The sequence below is a fragment of the Nannospalax galili genome, unplaced genomic scaffold (genome assembly GCF_000622305.1).
Source record: "Nannospalax galili isolate Female #2095 unplaced genomic scaffold, S.galili_v1.0 scaffold25, whole genome shotgun sequence".
In the NCBI taxonomy this organism is placed as follows: domain Eukaryota; kingdom Metazoa; phylum Chordata; class Mammalia; order Rodentia; family Spalacidae; genus Nannospalax; species Nannospalax galili.
In genome coordinates, this window is record NW_008355642.1 from 1229742 (window position 1) to 1247990 (window position 18249).

Genomic DNA, 18249 nt, shown 5'->3' on the forward strand with positions numbered 1-18249 from the left:
GGTAATGCCCTAAAATTGGAAACAAAAATGATTACTGAAGATGATTACATACTAAACCACATGGGTGTTGGGAATTGAACCCAGGTCCTCTGCAAGACCAATCAATGTTTCTAATTGCTGAGCCATCTCTCCAGCTCCTATGGCATATTTCTTAATTTATTTGTATATATTTTATTTGGGGATGGAAGTGTTCAGTTATTCAAATACCATCTATTGAAAACACTATCCTTCTTCCCATTTCATTTGTATTTTCTTCTTTGTTAGAAAGAAGAAAACAAGTTAGAAACATTGTCTGACAGTGTTTATGTGGGTAATTTTCTGGGCTTCCTGTTATGTTCTATTCATCTACTTGTTTTCCAGTGTCGTACAGCATATATAGTAAGTCTTGAAGTCAGGTAGTATTGACCCGTGACGTTGTTCTTTCTCTAGAGTTTGTTGTTGTTCCATGCTTTTTCCTTTTCTTACAAATTTGAGAGTCACTCTGTCAATATCCACAAGAAGACCTGCTAGAATTTTGAGTAGTACTAACCTCTAAATTAAATTATGAAAAACTGACATCATGACAATGTTAATATTTCAACCCACAAACATGGATTATCTCTCCACTTATTTTATTTTTAGGTTTTCATCAACATCTTGTAGCTTTCATTAAATGCATCATATATATTTTGTCGGATATATATACATATATATATTCAATTTTGAGGATGTTAATGTAACTGGCTTTATACGTGTTTATTTCAAATTCCTCTTGTTCATTACTGGTATATAAGGAAGCAAAGGATTTTTATATGTTAATCTTGGTACTTTAGAATTTTCTACATATACTATCATGTCATTTTGTTTCTTCCTTCCCTATCTATATTCTTTTTAGTTCTATTTCCCATGTGACTGAAATGAAGAAGAGTTATTAGTTTTTGGTTAATTCAAGAATTTTCTTGTGAAAACAGAAACAAAAACTTTGAAGCTCTTTGTGTTTCAGATTGGAAACTGGTAACGCCTAGCTTTTTTTTTTTTTAAAGTCCTGGCTTTTTACTGATACATCATGCATATGCATACAAAACTTACATTACAAAATTAACATCATGTGACGTTGGAAGGTCATTGACATTGTTTCCCCATAGTCTATGGCTATGGACGTTATTCTATATCAATATGTAGCCAAATCATAACTTACTGAGCAATTTCCTATTTGGGCTATTGTGTTGTATCAATTTCTGTCTTTTAAAAAGTCCCATGATAGATATTCTTCGATGCAACACTGGTCGTTTTCTTAATATAATTTCTTAGAAGCAGATTTCATGGATCAAAGGTTTTGTATATTTTCAAATTTTTACCTATATTGCCAAATTGCGTTACAGAAAAGGTGCACTAATATATCTTCCTATTATCAGTGAGTGAGAATGACAAATGGAGAATATTTTAGTTGCTGAGAACATTGGCAGTTAAATAATGGAAAAATAAAACTGATACTTTTTATTATCAGTAACTCCAGTTCCAGGGGAATCCAAAGCCCTCTTCTGACCTCCGTGGGCATTGCACGACACAGGTGCAATCACATACATACAGGCAATACACTCATACATATAAAATAAAAATAAAAACTAAAATATTTTTAAGGAAAGAAATATACCATATAACTTACTTCACCAAAAGCTCAGTGTGGAACACTGACCTTAATGTAAAATGTAAAGCAGAACAAGAACCAAAGAAACAATGTGGGAAAAATTTTAGGTGATTATGACTTTGACAGTGACATCTTGAAGATAAAAAACCAAAGGCATAATGCTTAAAAGAACTGATGAATGAAGCTTAAATTAAAATTCTTCCCTTTATTAAAGAAATAGAAACAATAAATAGTTCATTCCAAAATGGAAATCACTGGTCCCCAAAGAGTTCATTGGTTAATTGCATGAAATATTTAAAGATGATATTATATGAATTCTCTACAATGTGTTCCAGAAGCTGAAGGAGAATGTCCTAACTCATTCTATGACAGCTGCATTTCCCTAACATCAAAACTAGGCAAAGAAATTACAAGAAAAGAGTAGACCAATACCTCTCATGAATAGAAATGCAAGCATACTTAAGACATGTGTTAATTGAGAGGCTGGAGAGATGGCTCAGTAGTTAAGAGTGCTTGCTACTCTTGCAGAGAACCAGAGTTCATTTTCCAGCACCATATTTGGGTGGCTCACGACTCCCTGAAATTTCATCTCCAGGTGATCTGACACCCTTTTCTGGCCTCTATGGGTACCCGCATATATCATGTGCACACATAAAACATAAAAATAATTTTTAAAAAAACTAGTAATTTGAGTCAAACTATGTATGAAAAGTATTCTTTAACACAACCAAGTGGAATTTATTGCTGGTATGCAAGTCTGTTGCAACACTTAAAACAAGCAGTTAAGATATTCTGTCACAGAGTATATGGGCTCTATGGGGGTGGGGGGCCTATGGGAGGGTGCCATTTAGGATGTGGGTATATAGATGAATACGATTGTTTCGGAGGTTCTGTATGAAATATACACACAAAAAATCAACAAAAATGAGTTATATTTGAGGAAGAAGCATAAAAATTTGCTTCATGTTAATTAGTAGAGGTGAAAAACATTACCACTGAAATCTACCTGATGATTTTATATCCATGCTCAGGTGCCAAGGAGCTCAGAAAGTAACCAACTGTGACTAATAATAATCAGATATATAGAGATCAGAAACGCATGTGCAAACATCTTAGTGTTAATTGCATTAAAAATGAATTTTTCTGTATGAAAAAAATGAGTTTTTCTGTATGAAACAGTACATTTTAAAATGAAATAGAGATCTTTTTTAAAGGTTAAAACCTCATTCAATTTTCTTTCTTATATTTATGGGTTTATACTGAGTACAATATTGTATAACTGTATTAATTAAACTGTGAACCTAAAAATTTACAGCCAATTTTGAAAAAGATGTGTCTTTGCTCTGGAAGTTGTTATTGAATATGTCAATGCTGATGTAATGAACTGCTTCTTCTAATCATGTTGTTATTAAATAGATAATTCAAAAAAGATATTCTGTTACATCCAACAGGCTGAAAAAAATATGATCCATGATTACATCAATAGATGCACGGCCGGGCATGTTAGCACATGCCTTTAATCCCAGAACTTGGGGAGGCAGAGGCGGATCTCTGTGAGTTCAAGGCCAGCCTGGTCTACATAGTGAGTTCCAGGACAGCTGGGGCTACAGGGAGACCCTGTCTCAAAAAGACCAAAAAAAAAAAAAAAACCCAAAAAACAGTCTTTTGATAAAACCACACAGTATCCAGGAAATTGGGGCTAGAGGGGGAACTTCCCTCATTGACAAATAATAGTCAGTATCATACTTAATGCTGAGAAACTAGATGCTTTCCTGCTAAGATCAAGAACAAGGAAATAACATCCACTGTCATTACTTTGATTGTACCTTATACTAGATGCTCTAACTAATGAAAAGTAACGTATACAGACTGAAAGAAGAAATAAAACTACTGTTGTTCAAAGATGGTGTAGGTACCATATAAAAAAATCCCGAGGAGGTACTAGAAAATGGCTCAGTGGCTAAGAACACTTGCTCCTCTTACAGAGGACTGAAGTTTGGTTTCCAGCACCTACTCTGGGCAGTGCACAACAACCTGTAACTCCAACTCCAAGGAATCTTACATTCTTTTTGGTCCTCATGTACATGTAGCCACGCACAAGTGCACATATGCACACATAGACAGATCAATCTACCAACAGACAGCTAGACAGACACACACACACTCGCACACACACACACACACACACACACACACACACACACAAAATAAAATTAAAATGAATTTTTGGGGTCTTTTCGAGACAGGATCTTCTTGTAGCCTTCATGGCCTGGAACTCACTGTGTAGACCAGGCTGGCCTTGAACTCACATAGATACTCCAGCCTCTGCCTCCTGAGTGCTGGGATTAAAGGCGTGTGCCACCATGCCCCACTCATAAAATAAAATGAATCTTTAAAAATCCTAAAGAATTAACAATGACACAAAAGTTTCTGCAATTAATAAGTTATTAGAGCAAGTTTAAAAGATAAAAATTTAATATACAGAAGCATTTTTTTTTCTAAATACTATCAGCGAACACATGGAATTACATGTCAAGAAAATCAATGCCAAGCCAGGTGTGGTAGCACAGGCCTTTAATTCCCGCACTTGGGAAGCAGAGGCAGGCAGATCTGTGTGAATTCAAGGCCAGCCTGGTCTCCATAGTGAATCCAGGCCAGCTGGGGCTACAGGGAGATCCTATCTCAAAAAAAGACAAAAAAAAAAAAAATCAGTGCCATTTACAGTAGTACTAAATGCAAGCAAATATGTAGGAATCAATCTACCAAATTATATTCAAGATGTTTGTGAGGAAAACTACAAACTCTGGTGAAGGAAACAAACTAAACAGAAAGATATTTTATGTTTATGGCTACAAAGACACACTATTGTCAGGTTGTCATTTCTTACCTCATTATAAAGTGTCTACAATAAAGCAAAGTATCCTTAATAGCCAACACAGTATTGAAGGATAAAAAAACAGTATCAGAGTACTGACTGTACATAATTTCAAGGGCTAACATAAAGCTACAGTAAGGAAAACCGTGTAGCTTGGTGACAGAATGGTCAAGTGGATGAACAGAACATAACACAGAATGCATAAACACACAGATACAAATGTAGAAAATGAATTTTTTCACTAAAGGATCAGAGACAATTCATCAGAAAAAGGTTATCCTTTTAAACACCAATATAAAACTTCTAGGAGATAATAGAGCAGAAAATTTGGGAGACTTATACTGGGTAATGAGTTTTTAGGTACAAATTCAAACCCATGATCCAGCAAAGAAAATTGGTAAATGGGACTGCTTTAAAGGTAAAGCATTCTGCTCTGAAGAATACATTATAAGTGAATGGATGGACAAGCCAAGATCTGTGCATTTGCAGTGTGCTTATAAAGGAACTGTACTCAGAATATATAATAAACTCCAAAAGTCAACAAGAGAGCTGAGCTTGAGCAGCCCGATTAGTAAATGGATAAAGTATCTGAGAGACACTTCACACAAAAAAAGTTATACAGATGGTAAGTAAGTATGTAAAGAGATGCTCAAATTATATGCCATTAAGAAACAACAAAAGATACCATTATACACTTATTAGAATCGCCAAAACATTGAGGATTACAAATGGCTGTGAGGCTGTGGAACTATTCTTTCCTTTCTGCGGGAATGTAAAAATGGTAAAGACAGTTTGAAAGGAAATCTTTCCATTTCTTTTAGAAGTAAACCTTGCCTTACAATATGACTCAGGAACTGTATTCTTACTTATGACATAAATGAGTTTAAAATTTGTGTCCTCACAAAATCCTGTATGTCAGTGCTTATGGAATCTTTATTCACAGTTTCTAAAAATAGGAAGAGAATAAATTTTCCCTCAATAGGTGAACAGGTTTTGGTGCAGCCATATAATGGAACACTATTCAAAACCAAAAATAAATGAGCTGCTAATATTAAGTCTTAAAAAGCTGTTGCAGGAACTTAAAATATATATAAGTGAATGAAGATAATTTTAAAGGCTATATATCCTATGATACAAAGGATATGACAGTCTAGAAAGGGCAAAACTATAGAAAATAAAAAGATTAATGATTTCCTGGAGTTGGGGCAGTGGAAGAGGTAGAGATGAACATCAGAATAAAGAGGGAGGGGGCTGGAGAGATGGCTCAGCGGTTAAGAACACTGGTTGTTTTTGCAAAAGACCCAGGTTCGAATCCCAGCACCCACATAAAAGCTAACAACTGCCCTGTCCTTAACTCCAGTTCCAGGGGATCCGACAGCCTCTTCTGACCTCCGTGGGCATTGCATGACACGGGTGCACTTTCCTACGTGCAGGCAATACACGCATACACGTTAAAAAAAAGAACATGGAGGGAATTCAGGGCAGTGAAGCTACAGTATATGATGTTATAATAATTAATTTATAACATCTACGTGTCAAAATACATAGGACTGCACAAAACAAAGAGTATCGTGTATCATGATATGCAAGTCGTGTATTTCAGTTGATACTAAGGAATCAACACTGGTTAAGCAATCAGAGAAAATGTACCACAGTAGTACAAGAAATCAGTATGATAGGTAAGTGACAGCGAAGGTAGAAAAAGAAGTATTTAAACCTTTTGCTCAATTTTTTTGAAACCTAAAATTATCCTAAAAGATCAAAATGTATTTGAAAAAGAAAATATTGGAGAGACATTATTACGATATAAAATTGACTACTTTTTAGTTGTAAAATTTTGTGATTTTTATTTTTTCTGTATTATTTTTAATTGTTGTTTTACTAATATATAGTCTGCATACAGAAAAACCTCCCTCTTTTAGAATAGTTTTGATAAATGCATTCTGCCTTATAGAAAACACCACATTTGGCATATAAAATGTCTTCATCACCCTCAAAAGCTTAAAGTTTGCCCTTTGTAATAGTCAAGTCCTTGCCTCCACCTCAGTTCTTAGCAGCAAATTTAAGTAAGCTTTACTTCTGTAAATTTACCTTTTCCAATATGTATATCAGCTTTGAGTGACTTTTTCTTTTAGCATAGTATCTCTGAGATTTGTCAGTGTTTCTAAGGATCAGCCGTACGTGTTCTTTTTAACTACTGACTAATAGTCCATTGTTCAGATGTTTACACATTCATCAACTAGAAGATATTGGTGCTGATTACAAGGTTTGATAGTGATAATTAAGCCATTTAAAATATTTAGGTACAGACTTTGTTTGAATATGATTTTTCATTTATCTTGGATTAAATAAATAGGAATGGGGTGACAGAATGCCTATTAAGTGCATGTTTGACTTTATACCAATCTGTGAAAGCTACGTCTGCTGGTGCAAAATTGTAATTTTAGCTATTTGGAAAGTTGTAGCAGGAGGATTAAAATTCAAGACCCTTTTGGATTACAGAGCAAATTCGAGGCCAACCTCAGTAAATTAGTGAAATCCTCTGTCAAAATTTAAAAGAAAAATGGGACTGCAGTGTAGTTAAATGATGAAGAGCCGGCCTAGTGTGTTTCAGGTCGTATGTTTGACCCTCAGGACTGAAAGCAGAAAAAAGGAAGAAAAAGAGAACTCGTCAAAATTGCATTCTCCAGTGTCTATACTATCAATAAAGTATGGGAGTTCTAGGTGTGTCACATCTTCATTAATACTTGGAATTGTCACGTCATGTTATTTAAATTTAGCCATGCTAATATTTGGGCATTGATATCTTATGGTCAGTTTGTATTTACCTAAATATTAATGATCTGCTTCACGTCTGTATCTAGTTGGTAAAGTTTGTATTCCATTTTTAAAATTGAATTGTATGTTTTCTTGTCTGATTCTTCATTTTTTACATAATTTAATCAGAAATGTAATTTTGAATAAATATTTTCTCTCAGTCTATGGATTTTCTCTTCATTTTCTTAACTCTGTCTTTCAAAGAATAATTTTGATTAAGTCCTATTTTGCAATATTTATTTTTTAATATTTTATTTATTATTTTTATTTTATGTGTATGAGTGTTATGCCTGCATGTAAATAAGTGCATCTGTATCATGCAATGCCAGTGGAGAACAGAAGAGGCTATCGGATCCCCAGGAACTGGAGTTACAGACAGTTGTCAGCTGCCACGTGGGTGCTAGGATTTGAACCGGAGTCTTCTGCAAGAACAGTGTTCTTAACCACTGAGCCATCTCTCCAGCCCCGCAATATTTCTTTTATGAATCATGGTATTGGATTATATTAAACAAGTGTTTTTCTAGATAACAAGGATATTCACCTTTGAATTCTTTTTTTTTTTTTCTTTTAAAATAGGGTTTCCCTAGTCCCAGCCTGCCTGAAACTCACTTGTGTAGACCAGGGTGGCCTCAGTTTCACAGAGATCCGCCAGCCTCTGCCTATCAAGGTCTGGGATTAAAGGCGTTTGTCACTACATACAGCATACCTAGGCATTCTTCCAAAAGTTTTATATTGATTAGGTTTTAGGCAAAACCCTATGATCAACCTTAAGGTTGTCATTTTTCCTCTTCCTGCTCTTCCTCCTCCTTCAACCCCCGTTCCTTCTCCTCTTCTGTTTGCTTGCTATTTTTTTTTTGAGACAGAGCCTTCCTACGTTGTACAAATTGGCTTTGAACTCAGCATCCTCCTGCCTCAGCCTCTTAGTTACTAGAATTCCAGGCATGAGCCACTTTTTCAATTCATTTTTGTATGTGGTACTAAAAATCGGGTAAGGTTAACTTTATGAAAATGACTATCCAAATATTTCTACAGTATTTATTGAAAAAACTATTCTTCATTGAATTGACTTTACACCTTTGTTGAATCAGTTGACAAAATGTCTGTGTCTACTTTTAGATATTCTGTTAATGTATTTATCTAACATTTTGCAAATACATGTCTTGAAAACTGTAATTATGTATTACCTCCAATGTCTTGCTTTTTCAAAATTGTTTTGGCTCTTCTTCCTTTAACTTTTCATATAAATATTTTATTAGATTACTAACCTTTTACAAAATATCCTGCTAATACTTAGTTTTAGACTGTGTGATTTGGGGGAGAATTGACATCGTAAGACTATTTTATCTTCCAATCCACAAATAACAAAGATCTCTGTCTAATTTTTAGGCCTTTGTTGCTTTTTTTTTCAGCAGTGAATTGTAGTTTTCTGAGTACAAACCTTGCCTATATTTGGTTACATATGTGCTTCAGGATTTTCCTGTTTTGAAGGAGCTAATGTAAATGATAAACTGTAGAAATTTTAGCACATGCATCTTTATCCTTTGAGACAGGGTGGCACTCTTTAGCCTATGCTATTCGGTATTGAAGATGCAAATGTGATCAGTTTTATATATTCGGCTTGTATCCTACAATCTTGTTAAAATTTCTTACCATTCGTAATAATTTTTAAATAGATTGGTGTTTTTTTCTTTGAACAGAAATAACAAAATCTGTAAATATGAAATTATAATTTTTACTCTGTAGCATATAGAACATTTTTGACACGATTTCCTTGGCTGACATGATCATTCTTTGTAAAGAAGACAATGTCTCATAATTCTCAATCTTAGAGAAACATAATTCAGTGTTTGACATGAAGTGTAATATAAGCCATAGGTTTTGTAAGGATGTGGTTTATGAGGTTGAGGCAGTTTTCTTTCCAGCTAAGTGTTTCTTTTTACTTATAGTCTTTTTGAGATAGGCTCTCTCTGTAACCCCAGCTGAACTGGCACTCTCTGCGTACATCAGGCTGGCCTGGATCTCACAGAGATCTGCCTGCCGCTGCCTCTTGAGTGCTGGGCCTAAAGGTGTGTGCCACCATGCCAAGCTTCCTAAATGTTTCAGTCATGACTGAATGTAGGATTTTGTCAGGTACTTGTTCTATATCTGTTGAGCTGATGATTTTTTCTTTGCTTTATAAATTATAGTGAATTGCATTCTTTGGATTGTAAATGAGGAACTAGCCTTTCATTTGCAACATAACTCCCACTTGCTCACATATTATTATCCTTTTGATATCTTCATAGATTTAACTTGATAAAATTTTGATGAGAATCTTTCATATGCCATTTTTACCTGACTTCACTATCACTATGACTCTTATGCCAAAGATTCAGCAAAGAAGCAGAACTTCTTGGACAAGTTTGGGAGAATGTTCGAAAAAATTCATTAATGAAACTAGCTGGCCTGAAACGTTCTTCATAAGACAGTTGTTTTTAAATCTACAATCTCAAATTCTTTAAATGATATAGAAGTATTCAGGTTATGTAGCTGTTCTTCAATAACTTTTGGTAATTTGTTACCTTTAGTATCCTAAGGGATTGTCTATATCATTGATATTTCCCTAAAACCAATATTCAATCTTGCTGATATTGTTTTCCTTATCATTGATTTTTTGCTCCTTTTTCCTCTTTCTTTTCCTTTCTTCCATTTTACATTGTTCTACTTTTTCTATTTCCTAAAGGTGTTTATTTGAAGCCTTTTCTCCACTTGTAATGTAAATTTCCGTATAAGTATTCCATTACATTATTCCTATCAATTTAATATGCTATTTTCATTTTCATTTAATACAAAATGGTTTCTAATTTCCTTTTGATTATTTTTGGGCAGCATAATCCTTTTTTTTACTATATGATATGGGGGATTAAATCTGGGACCTTGTGCATGATAGACAAGTGCTCTACCACTGAGCCATATCACAACTTTCTTTTAACTTTTTTATGTTTGTTTTCATTTAAATGTATGAGCATTTTATTGAGTTTTTGTGCATGTCATAAAAAACATCTTAATCATCTTTATATTCCCTCCCCCATCCAGATCTTCCCTAAATCCTGCCCCACTCTCTTTCATGCATTCTGTCATATATGTTAAGGTTATGTCCCATGAACCTTAGGTGTAGAGGTTCCATTGTACATGTGTCACTTAGGGTTAGGGATCTCACAGACAACTATTCTTTATATGTGACCAGTTGTGGAACTCTGTATTAGTCTCTGTCTGGTGCAAAAGAAGCTTCTTTGATGAGTGATGACTGTCATACTTGTCTGTAAATATAAGCATCCATATTTAGCATATAGTTCAAAATTAAATTTATCTGGAGATGAGACAGCCTTAGAGTTCTCTCTAACATCTGTAACTGGAGATACTGTAGATTTTTTTACTTTTTATGTGGAGAGAAATGTCTCACCACTTTCCCAGGCTAGTCTTGCACTAACCCTGTAACCCAGTCAGACCTTGAATTTGTGGTCTTCCTGCTTCTGCTTCCCAAGTGACTGTAATTACAGACCTGCCTCACTAGGCCTGACTACCTTTCTAAACTAAACTAATATCAATTAATACTACATTTAAATGTTTATAATTTTTTAAAAAAGTCCAAGCAGTCCTCCAACGTTTTGCAACAGAAGGAGGTTATTACCAAATTCCACAACTGGCCGCACACAGAGAATATATGTCTGAGAGATATCCATCTCTAAGTAACACATCTACAATGAAACCTCTATACACAAGGCTCCTGGAACATAGAGGAGCAAGGGATAGAGAGAGTGCTAATATATCCATCAACTGTCACCAGCAAAGTTTCCTCATACAACAGAGTGTGATGTGCACAGAAAGCCCACAACTGTCCACGTTTTAGAGAATAAGAGACTTCAGCGTGTGTGTCCCTGGATAGGACTCCTATATTATACCTTAGCCACTCATAGTTCAGGGACCATTGCAGAAAATTTTAAGAGCCAGGGCTGGTGCAGGAACATAAGGAAACAGAGTTCTCTGGACCTCTGGAACCTTGCTCATATGAACTTGCAGCAAATGTTGACAGCATGCACAAGATCCATGCTGACTCAGTCATAGAGAAACACAGCATAGAACTGGGGAAATGAGCAGCAAGCTCCAACCTTAGCCAAAGAACTTTTAGTAGCTGATTACTGCCAGTGAGGGAGAGTTGATTTTCTTTAAGGGAGAATCTCTACGTAGGCTGACTTACCCCAGACAAGCTTGCACTGAGGAACATCTGGGTACAAAGGCTGGACTCAATAGATCTTAACCTAAATGATGGAATGCACGGAAACCAATAGGGCAGGCTATGAGGGAGGTGAACATGGAGAGGGGATCTAAATTTGATTAACATCTATTATATGAAATGCACAAAAACTCAATAAAATATACAAAAAAAATTAAGGGATTTGAGGCAGGATAGGTAGCTTAGTGGTTAAGAACACTGGCTGCTCATGCAGGGGACCCAGTTTCAATTACCAGCACCTGAACCTCAGTGTTTTTTGCCAGGCATGGTGGCACAGGCCTTTAATCCCAGCACTCGAAAGCAGAGGCAGATGGATCTCTGTGAGTTCAAGGCCAGCCTGATCTACATAGTGAGTTCACAAAAAAAAGGAGAGATGTTGAAAACTGAAATGAACAGTTTATATGCTTACTCTGTGTCACACAGCTATGGTTAATTTGGACTCAAACCCACTTTTTCTGTCTCCAAGTTTATGGTTTTGAAGAAACTGGAGATAAAGATTTGAAAAATAAATTGGAATATATCTTGTGGGTAGTGAGAATAATTTATAGACGCAATAAGTGACATGAAGCATGTATTTTAGTAGAGTTGCAATTTGGTTATGAGTGGTTGAATATCTTTTGACTGTTCCTATGTATTCATGTTCTTCGGTTATTTTTCTATTTCACTTGTTGGCCCTTGACTTACTAATTTAAATGTTAAAATGTTAGTTCATTTTATATCACTGAAAATGTTCCAATTCTAATACTTTTTTATTTTTTGGAAATATCTTCTTCCAGTCCCTTGGAAAACTATCCTTTCTTTCGATTTCAATAATCAGAGAAATGTTTACTAGTAGACAAAAATCAATGTGCTTGCTGCAACAATAAAATTGTTTTGTGTTTAGTTTATAAGCTGGGAAACAGGAAATAGAAGAGGATAAGTTTGGAAAGTAAACCACTTGACTTTGGACATTTAATTTACTGATCAACTGTAAATTACTTACATTTCTTGGCCAGAGTATACTGAATCATGTGATGGGTAGAGTGTAAAGAATTAATTTTCCCTACAGTTTGAAGCTGGAGGTAGAAAAATACGACATATAAAATAAGACAGGTAACATGTCATTTGCTCAAGTATGCTGTGGTAAAACACAAATTGTGACTATTTTTCAAATCCAGCACAGGGAGGTATATTACTACAGTTATAAGTAAAGGGAGTCAAGAGACATATAATCAATAAGCAGCTGAGATGAGACTGAAATCCATGTTGATCTGACCATGGAGCTCAAAATCTTAACCATTGCTCTGTTGTAACAGCAAGATAAGAAAGCATACCATTGGCTTTTTGATATATGAAAAGGTCGTGCTTCCTTTCTTTGGAAACACATGCTAATATCTGAATTGCAGATGCATCAGAATATTTTCAGAGCTGCTTAGTGGTGGCTGAGAAGCTAGTACTGATTATGTATCTCTTGATTTATTTTACTCATAAACTAAAACTAATAGTAGTATCTACCTTATGAGTCATTGTGAGAGAAGCAGTGATCCAGTGTGGTAAGTGCTCTATAAATGCTCACTGTGACTCTTCTCTAGAAGTATATAATAAAATGGATAGAACTCATCATTGTCTTTTGATTCTGTAACTTGGCATATATTTTTTAATGCATGTATTCTTCTTTCCTTTTCTTACAGATTCAGAGACGTATTGTGTGTTTCAAGACAAGAAATATAGAGTTGGTGAGAAATGGCACCCCTACCTGGAACCTTACGGGCTAGTTTATTGTGTCAACTGCATCTGCTCAGAGGTACAATCCCTCACGACAGGAGATTTTCCTCTTTATTCCTCACCATACAGAGAGGCTTTCAGTGCTCATGTGTCATGGAGCATAGATGATATAAACATAAAAGAAATTAAGAAGCACCCACCTGTCATGGTGTGTGCCTGTAATCTCAACACTGAGGAGGTGGAGGCAGAAAAATCAGGAGTTCAAGATCACCTTTGACTAAATAGCAAATATGAGCATAGCCTCAGACAGAAAAAGAGAGAGAAAAATAGAGAGGGGGAGAGGGAAGGCAAAGAAAATTCTTTCTTTTTTCTATGTTGCATTTTGGCTTACTTAATATAAAATCTCTGAGTATTTACTATGAATAAATTCCTATGGTATTGTAGGGTAACTGCATAAGACATAGTAGGAGAAGGCAGATGGACTTGATAGTAGGAAAATTAATTTACCCACTAGATGACAGTAACACCTATCCTAGTTGTGAAAAAAGCAACAAAAATGTCTACAACTTTTTCAAGATGATTTGATGGAAAACCAGAGCATTAAGGTAATTGGGAAGGGAAGCCTTGTCCTAGGTCTTAAGAATTGAGACTGTTCCTTCTATAACGTAGAAGGAACAGTCACTTGCAAGTATGTTCATTTTTTGCTATTTGAAAAGAACTGGCTTTCAGAAATGTTAGCATGTGTAAAACAATTTTCAGGTATTATAGTATTAAGAAGTACTAAGGGTCTAAAGGCTTTTAGTGTTGAGATTGACCAAGTTTCTGACCCTGAGTCTGCCACCTATGGTACATGTTATATTGGGCAATTTACCTGTAATCTCTCTGAGATTCCTTCAGGTTCCTCTTTAAAATAATGATGCCTGTCATTGTAGAACATACTTATGATATCAGCACTCAGGAGAATGAGTTAGGAGGATTTTGAGTTACAGTTCAGCCTGGGCTACATGGTGAGAACCTGTCTCAAAAAAAGACATAATGTAGTCAGGCATGGTGGCACATATCTTTTATCACAGTCCTCAGGTGTTAGAGTCAGGCAGATTTCTGTGGGTTTGAGGCCAGCCTGATCGACAGAAGTGAGTTCCAAGCTAGCTAAGGCTACATAGGTAAGACCCCCATCTCAAAAAAAATTGATATTACTTTATTCATAGGATTTTAGTAAGACTTAAATTCACTAATTCATTTAAAGCAATGCTTGTTCAAGAAATGTTAACTATTATTGTCATCATTATCTTATTTGTTATCAGTGTTCTTAATCTCCTGAGGCTAGAAAAGAATTTAGCATATAATGTTAAGGACTGTGTTTTTATCCCAGCCAGGAACTGTGCTTTGTAATGTGTTTCTGTAAGCTCATCTTCAGATGATGTTACCTAATTCTGAGGAGCATTGTGAGTATGCATCATTCCAAAATGCAACATTCCAAAAATTTATTATAGGAAGCTCATAGGAAAGGAAATTAGTTGTACTAAGGTAGTTTCAGATTGGATAAAAGAGTCCTGCCTCTTTAAATGGCTAGAGAATGTATTAAATACAGCATCTGGAGACTGATTAACTGCCTGGTATGGCATTATTTTGTCAGATTCTTGACCAAGTCATTGGAAATGGACAGCTAGCCCTTGGGGACCAAGGCTTTGAAGTCTGCAAGGCAGTGAAAATGTTAATACAATCCCGATGCCAACAGCTCACACACTAGGCATCTTCTTTCTCCATGCACTTCACCACTCTTTATAACAGCCCGAAAGACACAAGTCACCCTTCCTTCAGATGAATTATGGATGGGGAATGTAAATGTAAAATGTATTTCCAAAGCTTCCTTTGTTTAGCAGTGGCTGGGAGCTGTCAGAGCTGGGGATCATGAAATTGTAAGTCAGACAGGGACCCTGTTGCTCCACCCAGTTGTACTAGCTGATCAGCTCAATTCCCAGCTCTAGCTTCTCTCAAGGAAAAAAAAAAAGGTTGGCTTCAAAGGGAAATGAGGAGAGGAGTCACTCAGCCTACTGAACCAAAACAGACTTCTGTAGAGTACAGGATTCACATGCTAGGGATGACTCTACACAGGGGTGGGAAGTAGCTCAAGGGACCCATAACTCATCATTCCTTTTCTCCCAAGGCATCAGGCAGGTGATTATGAAATGAAAATGGACTTTTGGAAAAGCTAGAACTCGGGAAGGGTAGAAATATCACAGAGCCAGGCCAGAGGAAGATTCTCACAATAAATGGGAGCCTTTGAAAACTGATCAGTGGTGAACCCAGACTTAGAAAAAAAAATATGCTGATAAATTTTCAGCCAATCAAGCAGAAGTGTTAGTAGTAAGAAAAAGAAGAAAATAAAAGAAAAAGCAGAAGAGGGCTGACTGCATTCAGATTCTTGGAAATTCGTTATTCGCTGTCTGGGTGAGTCTCTCTCTTCATGGCTGTTTCCCAAACTGGCATAATCCCAGTGACCTTTGAAAGACATTTCATTTTTTGCCTTTTCTCTTTCAGAATGGGAATGTGCTTTGCAGCCGAGTCAGATGTCCAAGTCTTCATTGCCTCTCACCCGTGCATATCCCTCATCTCTGCTGCCCCCGTTGCCCAGGTAATCTAGTTTGCCTCTGTTTCTCCCCTGCTGTGACCTTCCATTTTCACCTGATCCAAGCCATCTGCCTAAATTCCCCAAAAGGGAAACTTTCAGGCAGACATAACAATAGAATACTTTTAGACAACTTAAACTGGCTCCCTAAATACACTTTATAGCCCAAACGAGACACATTCTGGGCTCTAATAAGTTATTGGGTACCCAGTGACAGATTTTCATAGTGCTTTTAATCATTTGAAAGGGAACGTTGAGCCGGGGAAGGGAATTGTTGCTATAAACAGCCTCTTCTTGCCAGGGGCAGTGGGTACCAAGGGGGAGCTGTAGCATTGTGGCATGTGTCCTATGCAATTAGTGCTGGAATTGCATCCAAGCATAGCTTCACAGTGATGAGGAGCTGTTCATAAATCAAAGGAACTAAACCAGTGAGGTTTATGTCAGTATAAAGCAGCCTGCCTGCTGAACAGTCACCTCCTCCAGAGTGCACAGTTATTAGGTACACAGTGTTAGCAGCAAGTCTGACGAGAGCCAGCTAAAGAATTTTTCATGAGGCTGTTAGGAAACTGAGTTTCACAGTTTGTGGTTAGAGTATTTTTGTGAGGCAGGCACTTTCAGTGACTTTGTTCTGATATGACTCAGGCCTGGTTCTGATACCAAAGGCCTGGACATGTGGAGAGATTCAGAGAATGCCTGTCATCCCAGAGGCATTGCTAGGAAAAGCTGACAGCCTTGGGATCTGCAAACTAGAAGCCTTGTCATCTTGTAGGTTGATTTTATTACACCATAGGACAGAATTCTTGATGTAGAGGTTCCTAATTAGACTTTAAGGAGTCAGAGAATCCTTTGAAATTAATTTCAGGTTTTGGTGTAACTATGGACAGATGTAAATTCCTTTGGAGAAGATCCATAGCATTATTGGTATTTCTTTATAAAATATACTTTTGTTTGTCAATGAACACTCAGTGCACTTCAGTGAACTCAGATGGCAAAAGTTCATACACAGGTTTATTTTTCTATGAGTATTAGTGATGATAGTATATATGCTTCAAGATATCAGTGATTGATTCCTCATATGACCAACCTGAAAGTCGTTTTTCAGAATAAATTTCCAGATGAGAATGTTTTTGTGTGTTCATTTGCTTCTACTTAAACTGGTATGGTATGCAAAAGACTGGTAAATGGAAGCAGTATTGCTGATTAAATTGTTACTCTACATAGTTTTTTCTTTAATTTATCATATAGCCTTTCAAATTGCTTTATAAAATCTTTCCAAGAAGTCTCAAAAATTGACCTCATGACATAGGAACTTATCTCAACCACAGCTTCTTAAACCATGGGTCACTGGTAGAAAATTATTGACAAAAAAGGTAACAGGAAAGCATAAACTAGAAGTTATTCTAAGAGAAAAAAAGAAAGTGTTAAGAAACCTAAGATCATAAACCCCAGAGAAAAAACTGAAAGAAATAAGGATCATTTTCTTTAAGACTTGAAGAGCAAGGTTTAGGTTTCCTTTCCTTGATATTGCAGTTCGCTTCTTTTCTTATTAAGAATGCAAGCTCTTTCTTTGAGTATTAGTGTCAAAGATCTCTAATCCTTATATGAAATGTCTGCTGTTGCCATCATTCTTGAATGATAATTTGGCTGGGTATAAAATGATAGGTACATGCTCATTTTGCCTCAACACTTTAAAATATTCCTACAACGGCTTACTGACTTCTGCTGTTTGTGGATAATAATTCTTCTGTTTGATTATTGTTCTTTTAGGTTATTTTTTTCTGCCTCCTAGATTTTAAGATTTTCTTGTATTGGCGATGACACTGAGATGTATATATATATGTATTTCATGCTTGTCTGGCCTGCTTGGCATGCTTTTTGCAACCAGAGGACTTAGAAATCTACTTCTCAGTCATTCTTTTTAATAAAAATTATCTCCCCCCCGCCGCCACCTTCATCTTATTTCTCATTTTTGAAAGTGTCTTCTGTTTTTGTTTTTTTTAAGATAGGGTCTTATAGGCCAAGCTGGCTTCAAACTCCTGAGATTCCATCTTCAATCTACCAAGTATTGGGATTAAAAGTGTGCACCACCACACCCAAATTAGAATTGTCTTTGATGTATGTTTTTGCATCTCATTTAATTTGTTTTCTTTGTCTTTTAACATCTTCTTTCCTCTTTTGTCTTGCCATATTTACCACAGCAGTATTTCTTCAATTCCATTTTCTAGTTTATAAATTCATTTTAGACATACTATTTAGGCAGTCTGTCATGTATTATTTGTCTTATCGTCAATAATAATATTATCTCCAAGTTTTCAAAATACTTT

The 18249-nt window shown here is 35.9% G+C and overlaps 1 protein-coding gene across 12 annotated transcripts in view; it reads left to right on the forward strand.

Annotated features, from left to right (window-relative positions):
• Chrdl1 (chordin like 1) overlaps positions 1-18249 on the forward strand; it is a 115945-nt gene that overhangs the window by 14071 nt on the left and 83625 nt on the right. For all 12 annotated transcript variants that reach the window (XM_029556048.1, XM_017803147.2, XM_008852950.1 and 9 more), the window contains exons 3-4: positions 13263-13375; positions 15838-15931. In XM_029556048.1, coding sequence (XP_029411908.1) covers positions 13263-13375; positions 15838-15931 — 207 coding nt within the window. The remainder of the gene's footprint in view (positions 1-13262; positions 13376-15837; positions 15932-18249) is intronic.